Source organism: Hyaena hyaena, unplaced genomic scaffold (assembly GCF_003009895.1).
Source record: "Hyaena hyaena isolate Hyena2069 unplaced genomic scaffold, ASM300989v1 scaffold_241, whole genome shotgun sequence".
Classification (NCBI taxonomy): domain Eukaryota; kingdom Metazoa; phylum Chordata; class Mammalia; order Carnivora; family Hyaenidae; genus Hyaena; species Hyaena hyaena.
The window spans coordinates 1646721-1665573 of NW_024080875.1; the positions used below are offsets into that span (position 1 = coordinate 1646721).

Below are 18853 nucleotides of genomic sequence, written 5' to 3' on the forward strand. Positions count from 1 at the left end.
CCCTCAATTTTTATTTTACCCATCTAGCTCTCTAACCAAGTATGGGATAGTTAAAAGTTTAGCCTGAGTTGTAGTGTTCTTAATATTGCCTTCCCACTAACAAAAAGTTTACCACTTGTTTTCAGTCAGGATAATAGGAGTTTCATGCCTATTACAAACTGGACTAATGAACTTGTACAAGTGGTGTGAATTCTGTGTGTTGGTTTCCTACCCTGTCAAAGAGAAATAAAAGGTGAGATCCTGAAAACCTATAGCCGTGTGATTAGAATAAAGATATTATTTGTGAACAAAATGTGATAAAGGCAGCCTCACAGAAAAGTAAAATTATTACAAGAATGGTGTGTGTGTGTATATATATATATATATATATATATATATATGAGACAGGATTTAAATTATATGTAATTTTTTAAAAAAACTATTATAGTTTTATAGTTTCCTTGTAATAGTTATGCTTTTACTTTAAGCATCAGTATTTCTATCACTGGTTTTGTTTTGCATGCCTTATGTATTATTATGTATTGCATGCCATATGTATTATTATAAACTAGGTTCTATAGATTATTCCTTTCCAGATTAAAAAAAATGATGAATGGGGTGCCTTGACTGGCTCAGTAGGTTAAGCATCAGACTTTGGCTCAGGTCATGATGTCATGGTTTGTGAGTTCAAGCCCCTGCACTGGGCTTGGCATTGGTGGTGCAGAGCATGCTTAGGATTCTCTCCCTCTCTCTCTTCTCTTCACCTGCTTGCATGTTCTCTCTCTCAGAATAAATGAATAAACTTAAAAAAAAAAAAAAAGTGAATGATAAGAAAACAAAATGGCCAAAATGTACTCAACATCTCAGTCTAACAGTGAACTCAAGACTGCTTACCATCTTTTATATTGTGTCCATGATTGATTGATTAACAGTTATTGACTACTGCCTCTATGGTCATTATAAGTAGAAGGTACTGGTCCCGACATAAGTTAGCTAAGTGTGATTTCCCACAGAATATATGCACAATTTACTCCTTCATCTCTCCTTTAAGTCTCAATTCAAATTTCACTCCACTGGTGAGGGCTTTACTAATCACCTTATTTAAAATGGTAACCCTATCACCATGATTTCTATCTGCCTCCTCTGTTTCACATTCCTCCAAAACCTTCATCATCATTTGACAGAATCTGTATTTTTTTTTCTTGTTTACCTTCATTTACTAGCATATAAATATCATGGAAGCAAAAATTACTGCTGTATCTCTAGTGCCTAGATCTGGGCACTGCACACAGCAAGGGCTTAATATATATTTATAATTAGTTGCTATTTATATTACAAAGATTGTATTTAATCTTTAAATTACTTTTAATATAAAAAATGTAGGGACACAGTTTTAGAAAGAACACATCTGAAGCCTGCTTCAGATTCTGTGTCTCCCTTTCCCTCCTCTGCTTGCACTCTGTCTCTCTCTCAAAAAAAAACATTAAAAAAAAAACAAAAAAAACCCCCAAATTGTATTAGCTTTTGGAATAAAGTACAAAACTGATTTGTGTTCATGCCATTTAACACTTGTTTTTAATTTTTAAGAGCTGCTGAAAGGGAAAAATCCTTGCTAAACCAGCAATCAGAATCCTAGAGCCACTACCTGAAACATTACCTATGAGACTTTTAGCCTCTAGGAGGATCAGCTATTTCAAATTTGTTCTCCGTTATTGGGAGGGGAGATATTAATTTAACCTCCCCTTTCATTTTCACTCTTTGCCTCCTTTTATTTTCATTCATTCATCTTTGTTTCCAAGATTATCTGTGACTAGACCAGGTCTTCAAACAATGCACTGGGTTATAGAACAAATTTATTTTAATTTTTTAAAAAAAATTTTCTCGAAAGAGGGAAAGAGAGAGAGAGAGAGAGCACGCACGCACGTGAGCAGGGGAGGGACAGAGAGAGAGGAAGACACAGCATCCAAAGCAGGCTCCAGGCTCTGAGCTGTTAGCACAGAGCCAACATGGAACTTGAACTCACAAACAGTGAGATCATGACCTGAGCTGAAGACGGATGCTTAACTGACTGGCCACCCAGGTGCCCCACAAATTTAAAACTTAGAATTTGATTAATGACTATCTAGAAATAAAAACCTATTTCACTTTCTTTTCTGATAACATGTGTTTAATTCTTTAATACTCTTGGGGTACCTGGGTGGCTCAATCGGTTAAGCGTCTGACTTCCGCCCAGGTCATGATCTTGCGACGGTCCGAGGGTTCGAGCCCCGCATCAGGCTCTGCGCTGACAGCTAAGAGCCTGGAGCCTGTTTCAGATTCTGTGTGTCCCTCTCTCTCTGCCCCTCCCCAGCTCGTGCTCTGTCTCTCTCTGTCTCAAAAATAAACATTAAAAAAAACTTTTAATACTCTCTTACTATATTTCTTTTGGAGTAGTGATTTTTTAATTAAATTTTATTTGTTTTTATGTTTATTTTTGAGAGAGAGGGAAAGAGAATGAGCAGGGGAGGGGCAGAGAGAGGGACAGAAAATCTGAAGTGGGCTCTGCTGTAATAGCAGAGAGCCTGATGAGGGCTCAAAGACACAAACTATGAGATCATGACCCTCAGAGCCAAAGTTGGACACTTAACTGATCCAGGTACACAGGCTCCCCAAGAAGTGTTGATTTCTAATTACCATTGCCCACATGTAAACAGGAAATAGTTTCATAATTAAAAATATCCATAACTATTAAGTTACAGGATGTATGAATTAGTAAATAAGGTGTGTTAAATCTATTAACTCACATTCTCTTGAAACACGAAGCAGCTTAGTAGTGCCGTTGCCTGTTCTGCAGACAGATCATTGAAAAGGCCATTAAACATCATCTCAGTTAGGAGGAGCTCATCAGCACTAGATCACCATAAAAAAGAGAATACATTCTAAATGTCATAATATAAAAATACACATATGTATACATACATGCTTAAAATGTAACAAGGTTTTTCTTAAATGTTTGTTTATTCTGAGCGAGAGAGAGAAAGATGGAGAGAGGGAGAAAGGGAGAAAGGGAATTCCAAACAGGCTCCTAGCTGTCAGCTTAGAGTCCGAAAGAGGGCTCAGTTTCACAAACAATGAGCTCATGAGAAGAGCCAATATCAAGAGTTGGACATTTAACTGACTAAGCCAGGTACCCCAAAATGTAACAAGTTTTTAAATAAAGCCTATTATTTCACCATGATAAGTATTCAATGAGGAATGACAAAAATTTATTTAAGAAAATGGCAGTTCTTTATTTTATCAACATATCAATAATAAATCTAAAATGGGAATTCCATGTAAAAATCCCATTCTAGCAAATACCAAAATGCAAACATTTACTGAAATGACTGTATTTCCTAATTCTCAGTATAACGAGAAAAAGAGTCATGAGCATTTTCCCTCTGGGTCCAGGGATCCATTTAAGTGTTTTTAAGTAATTTAACAAATAATTTATAACACAAAGGGATAATAAAAAACAACTTCATTAGAAATCTTAATTAATGTACCCATAGTAGACACATATTTTATTCCAGTCTCCCAATGTTGAGAACATGTATAACCCAGATGGGCAATGGTCTTTAAATGCTACAAATTGCTGCTCATCAACTGTGATCCACAAATCTGGAGTACATCCATGTAGTATATACAATTCCAAATTTCAAATACATCCCTAATTGGTACTAGCTCATCATCAGTTTTGTTTTTTTTCCTGTACTGTACATTATCAAAAATATACTACTGACTGCAGATTTTAAATACATCTCTTTTAAAGGTTCTAGCTTATCATTATTTTTGGTTCCTCTTTTGAAACATCAGAATATTCTATTTTTAAAAATTCTGACAAGTTGTAATTCTGTTGAAGAGAGGAAGGCTATCCTCTTTGCTGCATAATTATTGTCCAACTTTTTCATATTCAGGTTTTTATTATAAAGATTAGAATAACTGGGGTGCCTGGGTGGCTCAGTCGGTTAAGCATCCAACTTTGGCTCATGTCACTCTCATGGTTCGTGAGTTCGAGTCCTGTGTCAGGCTCTATGCTGATGACTTGGAGCCTGGTTTGGATTTTGTGTCTCCCTCTCTCTTTCTACTCCTCCTCTGCTCGCGCTTTGTCTCTCTCTCAAAAATAAATAACCATTTAAAAAAAAAGATTAGAATAATCCAACAAATCTTTTTTATCTCTTCAACTTTTTCTTCACAATTTCCTTGTATTTACAACTGTCTTCGGAATTTGACCACTTAAAAACCACACCAAACACAATTTAGCAAACAAATCATAAAAGAGCAAAGACTATTTGTTTTAAATCCTTCTAGCAGAAGGGGATGATCCAAGATCTTTGCAGAAAACATTACATAACTCTTTCTTGAGCAGAAAGAAAAGTAAAATAAGAATCTTAGTTTTTTCTTTCTGTCCTTAGAGATTTGTTATTCCCTTATTGATTCTTGAGTTTGAGAACTTACCTACAGTCTAAGGTTTTGCTTATATGATTAATTTCACTATCATCACTGTGTTTTCTGATCTGTCTGATAATTGCAAAATATCTTTCTTGTTATCTCTTTGACATCATGGGTGGAAAACAAAAAATGATAAATTTTCAACTGTGTTCAATGGAAGCTACAGAAGCCTACAGTGATTCTAGAATTCTATAATCAAGGTTCCTCAAAGTATGTTACATTTATAAAACAGTAACTGTGAGAGTGTTAACTCTTATTTTTATTAAAAAAAATATTTTTTAATGTTCATTCACTTCTAAGAGTGAGAAAGTGTGAGTGGAGGAGGGGAAGACAGAGGAGGAGACACAGAGTCTGAGGCAAGCTCTAGTCCAACCTGTCAGTATAGAGCCTGATGCAGGATCGTGACCTGAGCTGAAGGGGGATGCTTAATGGCTAAGCCATCCAGGCACCCCGGGTATTAACTCTACTTAAAAATAAACAAGCAAACTTCACTTTCTGACTTCTAAAAAAGGACAAAGTCTCTATCAATCTTTATAAATAATTTTAACTATTCAAAAATACAGTCAGAAATCAAATTTGGACTCCTGATGGTAAAAAGAGAGTTAAGTCAAACAAAGAGGACAATACAAATAAGGCAAGACTACTTTAGGGAACTACCTATTACTATATACACACTACTAAGGCAGACAAGAAAGATTACTAGATCACAGGAGAGTTTCTAACAGGCCATACAGGCAACTATGTAAAAAAAAAAAAAAAAAAAAAGGTGAGGGGCTCAAAATAAGACTGGAGAAATTCACAGCAAGTTTCGTAATGTCTAGGAAAAATATGTAGGAATTAGCAGGATTTGAGGTGGGAGTGAGGGAAAGGTCATGCTAAGACAAAGAAATATGTGTGGGTTATGGCTAGAGAGGAGGGGCAACAAGACAGTAAATTATGGAATTTTTTCTACAAGCATTAGGGGATAACTGACAAACTTTTACCATAAGAATGACATGACAGGGTTTGTGCTTTTGAAAGAATACACTGAAAGCAGTATAAAGGATGGGTTATAGAGGCACTCAACATAGAAGGCAACAAAAACGAGGACTTCTATAGTACTTTAGCAAGAAATAATGAAGGCACACTAGCAGTCAGTGGGAAAAGCCAAAATAAATGGCACAGATGAAGAGGAAAAACTCAAGAAGATGGGAAGACAGAGAGTAGGAAGAGAAATCTAGCTCCCAAATTTTTGCCTTTAGAGGCTGGGTCTTATTCAGCAAGACAGAGCAGAGGGAGAAGCAAATACTGGGGGAAAGGTAACATACTTTCATATGTGATATTGTTACCTCTATCTCTCTAAATAATCTATTTTAGAATAAAACCAATACCATTCTCCCAAGAGTAAATCCAGCTACAGATACCTAAAAGAAATTAATTTCTATGTTAATTGTTAAATTCTATATAATGTTACAAAGAAATAATTCCAATAACATTAATTTTGGCATATGAATTAGTAGACCAGTGCTGTGGTCAAGCTTTAGTCCTGGGTAAATTATTAACCTTATGGCGACTACAATTCTTTAATAACAAAGTAGAATAGCAGGTTTAAGGAAAACTATATGCCAACGTGCCAAATCTAACTTGAACCACTGATATATTTGGCTCACACAGTGACTAAAAAATTCTGAATTAGCTTGTGAACACTTAAAAAAACAAGGAATTTCATTTCACCCAAAAATCTGGATTTTGGGCTTTTCTAAATTGAAAAATCTGGTAACACATTATTCTATAATAACTAATTGGGGCTGGGTAGTTGCTGCCCCCTTCTGGTGGCCAGGAATTGTTCTGGTTTACAACAGTATCCTCCTGGCTGTCCCCTGTAGACATAAGGGGACATCTGAACTAAATGATCAATAAGAACAGTATGAATAAGCCTTCTGCAGAAATGTCTGAAACTATATACAAGGCCTATAATTCTCTGGCACCATCCATTAGAGCCATGGTGAATACACAAGAAACTATTTCAAAAACATTTTTTATGAACTCAGTAAGAATAATGGTTGTTAACCATGGACAAAATAAGATATATCTTCAGGCTAATGGAAATCACATGGGACCTTGAACCAGAATAGTTCAATAGGCCCTTCTAGAGTTTCTGACACAGAGAAACCACTAGAGACAATGAAATGACTGCTACAGTTTCAAGTCATTTGGTTTTTTTTTTTTTTTTAATGTTTTATTTATTTCTAGGAGAGAGAGAGAGAGAGAGACAGCGTGAGCAGGGGAGGGTCAGAGAGAGAGGGAGTCATAGACTGAAACAGGTTCCAGGCTCTGAGCTGGCAGTCAGCACAGAGCCCGACTCGGGGCTCGAACCCACGAACCGCGAGATCATGACCTAAGCGAAACTCGGACGCTTAACCGACTAAGCCACCCAGGCGCCCCTCAAGTCATTTGGTTTTAAGGACATTTGTAGTATGGCAAAAAAGATCACCAAAATACATATCTTATATCCAGTTTTATGCTGTGACCTATAATATGCTATGCTGTAATTCCCTGTTTGTTAGCTCAAAACTTTAATAACATCTCTAATACATATAAAAGGATATGGTTATTACACTAAAGTTTAAGGTGGGAAAATATTCCTAATTGTAAAAAGAATTCAGTATACAAAACTATGTATAAACTAAGATTACAATTATGTAAAAATCCAGGATGCATTAACAAAAAGAAAAAAGGATTACATTAATATGCTAACTGCATTTGTATTAAATAGAATGGGGACAGGGGGCATCATGATCTCATTGTTCGTGGATTCAAGCCATGAGTCAGGCTCTTGTTGAAAGCTTTGTGCTGGAGCCTGCCTCAGATTCTCTGTCTCCCTCTTTCTCTGCTCCTGTCCACTTCATGTTCTGTCTCTCAAAAATAAATAAACAACACAATTTTTTTAAATAGTTGGGTAGAAGAAATTTTTTTTATTTATTTACTTTGAGAGAGAGAGAAAGAGAGAGAGAAGAAAGCATGAGCAGGGGAGGGGCATAGAGAGAGGGAGAGAGAGAATCCCAAGCAGGCTCCACACTATCAGTGTGGAAACATGAGATCTTGACCTGAGCTGAAATCAAGAATTGGACACTTAACCGACTGAGCCACCCAGGTGAACCCAAGAAATTTTTTTAAAAATTCTTTTTCTAATTTCTCTAATTTAATTATTTTCTAATTCCTCAATTTCATCATCAAAAACTGCATTTACTGGGGTGTCTGAGTTGTTCAGTCGGTTAAGCATATGATTCTTGGTTTTGGATCAGGTCATGATTTCATGGCTTGTGGATTCAAGCCCTGCATCAGGCTCTGCATGTTTTGTCAGCACAGACCCTGCTTAGGATTTCTCTCTCCCTCTCAAAATAAATAAATGAACTTAATAAAAAAAAAAAAAAAAAGAGGCACATTAAAAAAAATAAACCTGCATTTACTATGGAAGGTATTTTACAAATTTTTATTTAAAAAAGCTCTTTTTCCAAAAGAGTTATAGCCCTCACACAAAAAACACTATCTCATTTTAAAATCAGTTTTTTAGAATTATCAGGTTTTACCTGCTTATCTCACAAGCCACTCGTCCTTTCATCTCTATGACATCAGAAGAAGTAGCAAATCCCAATCTCCTTAAAACACGTTTGCGGCATTTGAGCTCATCCATTTGGAGGACAGTTCTTGCTTTCTTTAGTTCTCGTTTTGCAGATTTAATGTCTATTGCAATCTAAGGCATATAAAATATAAAGGAAGTTCAATAAAGTAAACAAAGTAAAATAAAATTTACTCATGTAGTGAAATAAAAAAATCTTTTATAAGGATACCTTACAAGGACACCTGGAGCTTCTTACATACTTAACCTAGGATATTACAAAAAAGGAATGATACATCTGTAGTTATTAAATAGTTATAGAAATGTTAAATGTGTGGAAATATAAAACATCCATTTGAAAAATTTAAGGCAAATTAGGGAGATTTAGGAGTTGATGAAGTTCAAGAAGTTGGGGAACAGAGTATGGTTCTTGCTTAAATAAGGAGCAAGGAGGAAAGTCTAGAAGCAAAGTAGGACAGCCAGCAGCTAGATAAGATAACCTGTTGAAGGTAAAAAAAAGTCAGCAGTGGGTTAGAACAGGCTTTACCAAGACAAGATTTGACTAATAATCATGCTTCTAAAGCAGGATCAGCTCCAGCTTTTCACCTTTAGAAAATAAGGGGGTAGCTTTGTGAACAGGAAAGAGAATGCATGTGAATCTTATTTCTTGGTTACTAGTATTTCCCCCATGATGTCCTGAAAGGTGTTCCTTTCTCTTTGCCTTATAATTCTATCATAAAACTGCCAAAGTTGGAAATGGCTTTAGCAAAGAGAATTGGTCTTTATTCTACATTTTAAAAGGAAAAATGTATTTTTAGGTCATCCTTCAGAGTAGATGAGTTTTAAAGTTTTAAATTCAGTTAATCGGTAAATACTGCATACTTTCAAATGGTGACAAGATTATCAGAAACCTAGAAAGACTGTTGTAAAACATACTATTCTGTTAAGCCAAGAAGTTTCCATTCACACACCTGTTCAATAAATACTAGATATCTATTTCATAAAGAGATCCTTTGGGATATGGGAGAGTACAAGTAAGCCAAAATGAAATGCCTGATCCTAAAGAGCTTAAAATAATAGTTTGTGAAACAGGAAGACCAATGTGATAAAAGTGGCCTGCAATAACAGCTGAAAAGGCAAGGAGTTGAAGTTTAAAGGAGGAAGAAACATTTCTATAGTACAAAAGATTCTAGTTGAAGAGAAGTATGTAGTGGAAAGGAATGTCTTGACTTCAAAAGCTTTTCCTAAATTCATTATCCACAATGATTAAGCATTTCTGGTTACAGACTACAGCTAATTACCCTAAAAGCTGAGCTATTACAACTTTATACCACTAAGAAGGCTATAATCAAAAACACAGACAATAACAAGTGTTGGTGAGAACAGAGAAATTAAGAGCTTTCATAAACTGCTGGTAAGAATGTAAAGCTGTATAGCCACTTAGGGAAAAAGTCGGCAGTTTCTCAAAAGGTTAAACATAGACTTGCTGTATGACCCAGCAATTCTACCCATTTCCACCCAGGAGAAATGAAAATATATCCACATAAAACCTGTACATAAATGTTGGTGGCAAAATTACTCAAAACAGCCAAAAAGTGGAAAAACCACAAATGTCTACCATTTGTTGATTCGTTAAACAAAATGTGGTATAGCCACACAATGGAATATTTTTCAGCCATAAAAAGGAATAAAGACTAATTCATGACAACATGGATGAACTTTGAAGATTATGCTAAGTGGAGAAAGCAGACCAAAAGGCCACATATTGTAGGAATTTACTTATGTGAAATCTCTAGGATAAGCAAATAGAGGCAGAAAGGAGATTTGTAATTGCCGGGAGTTGGAAGATAGGGGAAATATACAGTGACTGCTAATTGGTATGAGATTTCTTTTTGGGGTGATGGAAATGCTCTTGCAGTTATCTGTAAATATACTACAAACCACTAAAATGTATGCTTTAAAAGGGTAAATATTACAATACATGAATTATATTACATAAAAAAAACTGTGAAGAAAAACCAAATTAGAATACCAAATTATAACATAATTATACCAAATTATAATAAAATGATCTTCATCTTGTCTTGCTTATAAGAGTTGATGGTCTCCTTAAAAGATAGGTAGACATTTCCCTGTGTTAGGTGATGAAACCAATAGGAAAAGAAAATAGAAAACAAATATTCATCTACTTAGTGAAATAACTATATTTTAGTAGAAATGTTATGATACAAACTAAGTTTCTGCCATACCTGTGCTTTTTTTTCACAAAGCGTATACACCGTTTCCAAATTTGGATCATTGTGAAGTGGATGAGAATACATTCTATGTTCAAAAGCCTCTACTTTCTGGATAACTTTTTTTAGCCCTTGATCTTGAATGCCCATATCATCAATAGGATCTAATAAAGGAACACCATCAGGAAAACGCTTCTGAACTTCCTGAAACAAAAAATTAAAAATAATTTTTTTAATTTTAAAGACAATTATTTAAGACTAAATAAATATTTCCTTCTATGTTTTTCTGTGAACAAACACACAGAGAAATGCACTTAAACTGGACTGCGCTTTTCCATTGCATTTGGTTTTGAAAACTCTTCTGGAATCATACCATGATTTACTGATGCAGGAATGTGTTAAATTTATTAATAATTTTAGTATTTAGAGCTGAATAGTTCTGAGTGTGGTACAACTTGTTGATAAACACATTATACATTTAGGTTGTTGTAACCTTTCATTGCCATAAATAATCCTATATTAAACAACCCAAATGTAAACAGTTTTCATTTTTCTCATTATTTCCTTGGGTATGATTCTTTGGGGGTTGTTGAGGGACACTACTGAGTTGAAAGACATAAACTTTAAAGGGTCCAGATTCCTAACATTTATTTTGTGTCTATGTCTGTGTGTAACATGATTTAACTGTTAAACAAACATCTGAATTCAGAGAAGGGACAGCTCATTGTAGGCTGGGGATAGGTCTTGGGATAGGCCCTAAATGTAAAATAGAGTTTGGTGAGTTGGGGATTAAAATTAAAAATTCTAAAACTCTATCAAGAGAATTATTCAATTCAGTAAGCCTGCCTAGGAAAATAGCCTGAATGTTCCTGCTCTACAATGAAAGCATCCTATTTATCTGTTATCTCAAATTCTAGTACAGAGCCTCTGCCGCACAATAAATGATAATCCAAATATTTGTTAACCAAATAACTAACAAAACTCCTTGTTCTTCCCCTACTCAAAATTAAATTTCTAGAATGCCATATTTTTCTTATTGAAAATAAAACTAAAAAATGGTTAAAAGTCCTGGCACATAATTTTATACATAAAAGTGTTTTTAATAGTTTATTGTCAAGTTCGTTTCCATATAATACCCAGTGCTCATATACATTAAATTTTTAACAGTCTAATTACTTTTACTCAACAAATAAAGCAAAACATATTTTGCATAAAATAGTAGCCAGGTTTTCCTTTGTGAATTCTCCTTTACTTCTCACTTTTGATATATTCACGGAGTGGACAAGGAAAAAAAAAATCATAAACTTCCACTACTGTCAGTGTTTATAGTTTGTTTTTTTTTTAAAGAAAGCAATATATTTTAAAGCATTTAAACTGCCTTGTTATAAATTTTATTTTTACATAAAATTTATATTTAAATTTATAAAATTAATATGTGTACCTGTATTGATTTTAAAACACTCTGTCTATTATCCACTGGTCGAAGGTCTTTAGGAATGTAAAGCCTAACACTGCTGATAGCAGACAGCAGGTGTACCAAAACTGGAACAACCTACCAAGAAAAAGTTACAGAATTTAATTAAAACTGAACATTTTCAAATTCTGCCATTTCCCAAATTTAGCTTGAATCCTTAAAATAAAGCTGCATTTACAACTTATGGTATATATGACTAAGTAGGTAAAAATCACTGTAGAAGCTCGTATCTTATCAGTAACTGTATTTCAAAAGTAAAAACTAATTCAACCCTCCAAATAACAGGCAAATAAATGGTACCTAAAAATAAGTTCTTCCCTCAGCACAGAATCCACACTTTACCCACTATTGGCAATTACTGAATAGCTTAAAATATGATAGCACCACAAAGGAAGGAAAGACTCCTGCTTAGCTTTAGATGGCTGAGTAGGATACATGTAAGCTCTAAATGGGTTGGAATGAAGAGATGATAAAAAGTATTTCAACCACAGAAAACAGCAAACTCCATTAGAATAATATTCAAGAATCACCGATCTTCAAACTTTCTTTCATGCTTTCTCCAGACAAGAATACCTTTTCCTCACCATGAAGTACACCATTTTGCTTCCTTTAAGTACACTGCCTTTAAATTTAGACGTTGTCTGTACACTGCGAAACTAACACTTTCCAAATCCATCAGTGTATTGTTCTCAAAAGCTACCTTTACTCTGATCACTACTAAAAAAGCAACTGTCATTGGCTTCCTTGTAACAAATATATTCACAGTGTTTTAATGAACAAAATGGTAGGGCAGTTGAGCAGTTTCTAGACTCAAGGCTACCTGGATTTTGATTCAGTTCTCTGCTAGTTTTGAGACTTTGAGGAAGTCTCCTAAATTTTTTAGGCTTCATTCTTCCCATTTTAGAAATGGAGATGAAACTGTGTCTATCTCACTAAACTATTCGAGAATTAAATGAAGCAATGCATGTAAAGTATTTTAAAATAGTGCTTGAGCACCTTTAGAAAATATTTAGTGTAAAAGCTAAAAGAGCAAACATCATATTCAAATACCAAAGATAAAAGAAAGACAAAAATGGAGAAAGTATGTATTGTTTAAAGCAGAAAAATACAACTTACTTGAAAATGGCCAAAATAATAATACAACAAACTGTCTTTTGTATTTTCTCAACTTTCCAACTGTTAATAGTTTGCCATATATGCTTTTCCTCTTTTTAATTAAGACTTTGGGGTTTGGGGGAAGGGAGTGTTTTTTATTCTGCCTTCCTTTTTTCTCCTATTTTAACCATTTAAAATTAATTTAAATTAAGTAACATGTCACTTTACCTCACCAGCAAATATTTCATCATGTATCTTCTAAGAATAAGCACATTCTCCTACATTGCCCCATTATATCATAAAATTTTAACAATATAATCTAACATACAGTTCATATTCAAGTTTCCTCAACTGACTCACTAATGCCCTTTATAGATAACTACCACCAGTTTTATTTTTTTTAAGTTTATGTTTTTGAGAGAGAGAGAGAGAATGAATCTCAAGCAGAGTCAGCAGGACTACTGTGGAGCCTGATGCAATGCTCGAACTCATGGAACAGAGAGATCATGACCTGAGCCCAAACTGAGTTGAACACTTAACTGACTGAGCCACCCAGGTACCCCGATACTACCACCACTTGTAGATCTAGGATCCAGCCATGGATCATTTCTTGCATTTAGCTGTCAGGTCTCTTGCATTTAGCTTTTTAAAATCTAGAATACTGCCTACTTTGTTTTTATGGAATTGACATTTTTATATAATTTCAAACTTTTGGAAAAGTTACAAGAATGAACAGAGTTCCCATAAACCTTTATTCAGATTCACCAATTATTCACATTTGCCCCATTTGCTTTATCCTCTATCTCCCCACACACATACCACATCCATAGTACAAGTATTAAAGGAGGAAATTTAATGTTGATACAATATTATCTAATCTATAATCCATACTAATATTTCATCTACTTCTCCAATAATGATCTTTATAGCATACTTCTTCTCTCCCACCACTCCACGTATCCAAATTAGGATGATGAATTATGTTTAGTTGTAATAATTCCTTATTTTACTTTAATGTGGAACAGAGAAGATGGGTTTTGTTTTGTTTTGTGTTGCTCAGGACACTGACACTTTTGAATAGGCTAATTATTTTATGAATGCCTCTAAATTTGGGTTTGTCTCATTATGAGGAATCATGAGATTGAGGATATGAAGTTTTGGCAGAAATGATGTTTTTTGTTCTTCCTGTCCAATGATCAACATTACTGGTGATATTAATTTTTATGACTACATTTAAAAAAAATTTTTTTAATGTTTTATTTCTGAGAGGGAGAGAGAGAGAGAGACAGCATGAGCAGGGGAGGGTCAGAGAGAGAGAGGGAGATACAGAATCTGAAGCTGAATACAGAATACAGGGTCTGAGCTGGCTGTCAGCACAGAGTCTGATGCGGGGCTCGAACCCACGAACCATGAGATCATGGCCTGAGGTGAAATCAGATGCTTAATCGACTGAGCCACCCAGGCGCCCCATTTTTTATGACTACATTCAAGTGGTTATCTCTAGCATTCTCTACTGTAAGAGAATGCATTTGCCCTTTACAATTAATAAGAAATTTATGGGGAGATTCATTACTTTGTAAATATCCCATTCCTCATTTAAACTTTTAACTCACTAGTTTTAGAATCTATGGATTATTCTTGACTGAGACAGTAATTTGTGGTAGTTGCCTAATGGTGCCTTTTCTAACATACGTATTCCTTCTATATTTTACCTACCTATCTACCTACCTGCCGATCTACCTACCTCAGTATGGATTTGTGGATGCTTACTTTCCCTTGATTGTAATCCTTTAATATAATTATTTTATTCTCAAAATGTCAATTTCATGTTTAAATAAGACATTATGAGGACTGAACTGGCTACTGAAACAGCAGTTTGTGACCAATGCAAATCCTGGATGCACTGTCAATGGAAAGTGAACACTAACATGTATGTACTAATTCAAAATGTCAGAAAACAACAAAACAGTTCACTTGGCTTTAGAAAGAAAGTATATACTTTGTGTACTTGAAATTGAATTCATATCAAGCATAAGTATTTGAGTATTTCCTTGGGGGGGGGCATACGCCATTTAGTGAAGACTTGATTCAGAAGCAAGAAGGAAACTGCTCAATTTCTTTTTATTAAAAACAAAAAGTTTTTAAATGGTTATTTATTTTTAAGAGCGTGACAGAGACAGAGCATGAGCAGGGGAGGGGCAGAGACAGACAGAGACACAGAATATGAAGCAGCCTCCAGGCTCCAAACTGTTAGCACAGAGCCTGTTGCAGGGCTCGAGGTCTTGGAGATCATGACTTGAGCTGAAGTCGGGTGCTTAACTGACTGAGCCACCCAGGCAACCATTAATTTTTTTTAATGTTTATTTATTTTTGAGAGACATAGACAGCACAAGCAGGGGAGGGGAAGAGAGAGATGGAGACAAAGAATCCAAATCAGGCTCCAGGCTCTAGGCTGTATAGAGCCCAACATAGGGCTTGAACCCATGAACTGTGAAATCACGATCTGAGCCAAACTCAGCACTCAACCAACTGAGCCACCTAGGTGCCCCCAAAATGCTCAATTTCTAATGCAATTTCCTATAATACGCTCTACCCCAAAATGGTCAGCTCTCACATTAATGACAAAACACTATACAGTCACTCCTAGAAATGTCTCCTTTAAGTACAAGGAAGTTCCTAAGACTTAAGTCTATAAATGAGAAGTTAAATGCTTAAAAACCAAAGAACAGTTGCCAGAAAATGATAAATTTCTACACACAAAGAGATGTAAAAACATATAATATTTGGATTAGAATAGTTTATCCAACTCTCTAACTCTAATGATCTTATAAAGTAACTTAAAATTCAGGTTCATCATTACACAATATTGGTTTATATAAATTCAAATAATCCTATGGGAAATTACTGCAAACTTGTTACAATACGAAGAGTAGGAACAGACCTTTCAAATCTTTGCAAGTTTGCCACAAATCACTTTCCCCTTTTAAGATAAGCAAATGAGGGTGGAGGAGCTAAGAGAGTAGAAGGAGGGAGACAGTTGTACTGAGGCCAGATCACTTGGAACATCTCAGGAAATCCATCTGTGGACTGGCAGAAGGATCTCCACAGCTGGAGGGAGAAAGGGTACCAGGTGGAAGGTTTGTGGAAGTCAACTGGGGGAGAGAAAAACAGGGATGCTGCAAAGGGCAGGGAACACTTTCTGCAGACAGAAACAAGAGGAAGCTGGGTTTGCACAAGAGGAAAACCTCTCTGGACTACGGACTGGGGAGTGAGAAGTAGTGAGTGTCGAAGGTTGTTGTTTTGTTTTTGTTTTTGCAAAGTGTTTGGAGCTCTAACTTGGAGGTTTTGGAAGTTTATGACTTTGCCTAAGGCAGAGCTGTGGTGTCTACTCCTAGGGAGGAAAGAGCTGGCTCCGGAGTGCATAGCATGGCATCAAGATCTCAGGCGCACATTGCCCTTCCTGGGCTACTTTTGGAAGAGGGTATATTTAGCCTCTCCAGGACCGTGCAGGTGCCAAAGGCCCTTTAGTAGCAGGGCAAAGAGGTGCACCCAGAGGGGATATAACCTTAACGCTCCTTTTAGGGGTGCTACATGCACATGGCACAGGTGTAGGAATGTTTTTCTGGGACAAAGGACATCGGACGCAGTGTGGAGAGGCTCTATTCTGGAGGACAGGGGCGGTCTGCATGGGGCCAGATCCTTTTAGAGTTTGAGTTTTGAATCCCAGCCATTCACCAAAGAAAAAACATAGGATAATTGTGGCACAGGACAAGCTGACTGCCCTGGCCATACTGTGAGGGATGCCTGAACGGTGGGGATGAGACTGGAGTAGTGCCATTTTCGCCCCCAGTACCAGTATGGTGGGACTTTAGAGAACTGCACAGCAGCCCCTAGTGGAGGCAGGACTCACACCAAACCCTGTCCACCCTGTGCCTGACAACTGCTTATTTACTGGGGTAAGAATGACTCTGATCCAGCACAGTGGGCCTCTCCTCGAAAAGACCAGCATAGCCAGCACCCACATGCACCAAATGTACTGAAAACTGCATGCTTCAAAGTAACACTTGCAGTTCAGGTGGAAACAGGACCAGTTTTATCTTTTATTTTTTTTTTTTCTTTTGGACTCAGGCTCACAGTTTATTTTTTTAGTTTCCTTTTTCGGTTTTTTCACTTTCTTTTTCATTGGAATCAGCCTTATTTTTTTTAGCACCTCTTTTGTTCTCTTTCCTTTTCTCTCTCTCTCTCTTTTTTTTTTTTGGATCATGCCACCCCCTTTTTTCCATGATTATGACAAAAAAATTAAAGCACACATAGTTAAAGGTCCAAACACTTTCCACTGCAACCAAGGAGGAGCTCTGCAGAAGACTGACCAGTGGGATACAGCAGCCAAAATGAAACAAGAGAGTGCACACAGCATACACCAGAAACACTTCCTGAAATGCCAGGTCCTAAACAGCGTATGACTCCTTTTAAATATATCATAACTTTCAGGTGCAAGAAACATAACAAGTTTTCAAAACATGCAAAAGACAGAAACTTAGCCAAAATGACAAAACGGAGAATTCCCCTAAAAGAAAGGTGAAGAAGAAATCACAGCCAGGGACTTGCTCAAAACAGATATAAGCAGTGTATTTGAAAAGAATTTAGAGCAACAGTCATACAACTACTAGCTGGGATTAAAAAAGCATAGAAGACACCAGAGAAACTCTTCCAGCAGACAAGAAAGACAGATAAACTACTCATGCTGAAATTAAAAATGCTGTAACTGAGATGCAAAACTGACTGGATACAATCACCATAAAGACTGAAAAAGCACAGGAGAGAATAGGTGATAAAGAAGACAAAATTATGGAAAACAATAAAGCTAATAAATAAGAGGTAAAGAAAACTATTAGACCACAAGGGGAGACATACGGAACTTAGTGATTCTATAAAACAAAACAATATCCCTATCATTAGAGTCCCAGAAGAAGAGCAGAGTAAGGTGGCAGAAGGTTTCCTTGAACAAATTATGGCTAAGAACTTCCTTAACCTGGGGAAGGAAACAGGCATTCAAGTCCAACAGGCACAGCTATTGGGATCCCCTCAAAATCAGCAGAAACAGGTCAACAACAAGGCCCAGTGACATTGAAAACACAAAGATAAAGAGATTCTGAAAGCAGCTAGGGACAAAAGGTCCTTAATCTATAAGGGTAGATGCATAAGATTAGTAGCAGACCTGTCTACTGACACTTGTCAAGATAGAAAGGAGTGGGAGAAAATATTTAACAAGCTGAATGGGAAAAAAAATGCAGCCAAGAATTCCTTTATCCAGCAAGTCTGTCATTCAGAATAGGAGAGATTTATTTCCCAAATAAAAACTAAAGGAACTTGTGACCTAAACCAGTCCTGCAAGAAACTTTAAAGGAGAATCTTTGAAGTGGAAGAAAAAAAAATTTTAAAAACCCACAAGACCAAAGTAACTAAGACTTCAAAGAACCAGAGAACATCATCAGAAACACCAACTCTGTAGGTAACACAATGGCACTAAATTCTTACCTTTCAATAATCACTTTGAAAGTAAATGAACTAAATGCTCCATCAAAAAAAAAAAAAAAAAATCAGGTATCAGAATGGATTAAAAAAAATACTATCTATGTATATTTTGCCTACAATAGCCTCATTTTAGACCTAAAGACGCCTGCAGACAAAGTGAGAGGATGAAGAAACATCTATCATGCTAATGGATGTCAAAAGAAAGCTGGAGTAGCCATACTTATATGAGACAATCCAGATGTTAAAATAAAGATGGTAACAAGAGAAGAGGAAGGGCATTATATCATAATTAAGGGGACTATCTACCAAGAAGATCTAACAATTTTAATATTTATGTGCCCAATTAGAGACTCCCAAATATATTAATCAATGAATCACAAACATAAACTCATTGATAAGAATAAAATAATAGGAGGGGACTTTAATATCCTACTTACAGCAAAGGACAGATCATCTAAGCAGAAAATA

At 35.9% G+C, this 18853-nt stretch overlaps 1 protein-coding gene across 1 annotated transcript in view; it reads right to left on the bottom strand.

Moving 5' to 3' along the window:
• Window positions 1-18853, bottom strand: part of MTREX (Mtr4 exosome RNA helicase) — a 102488-nt gene that overhangs the window by 11003 nt on the left and 72632 nt on the right. The window contains exons 20-23 of the mRNA XM_039244533.1: window positions 11723-11833; window positions 10297-10485; window positions 8019-8182; window positions 2763-2868 (exon numbers count right to left, since the gene is read on the bottom strand). Of these exons, the coding sequence (XP_039100464.1) occupies window positions 2763-2868; window positions 8019-8182; window positions 10297-10485; window positions 11723-11833 (570 nt within the window). The remainder of the gene's footprint in view (window positions 1-2762; window positions 2869-8018; window positions 8183-10296; window positions 10486-11722; window positions 11834-18853) is intronic.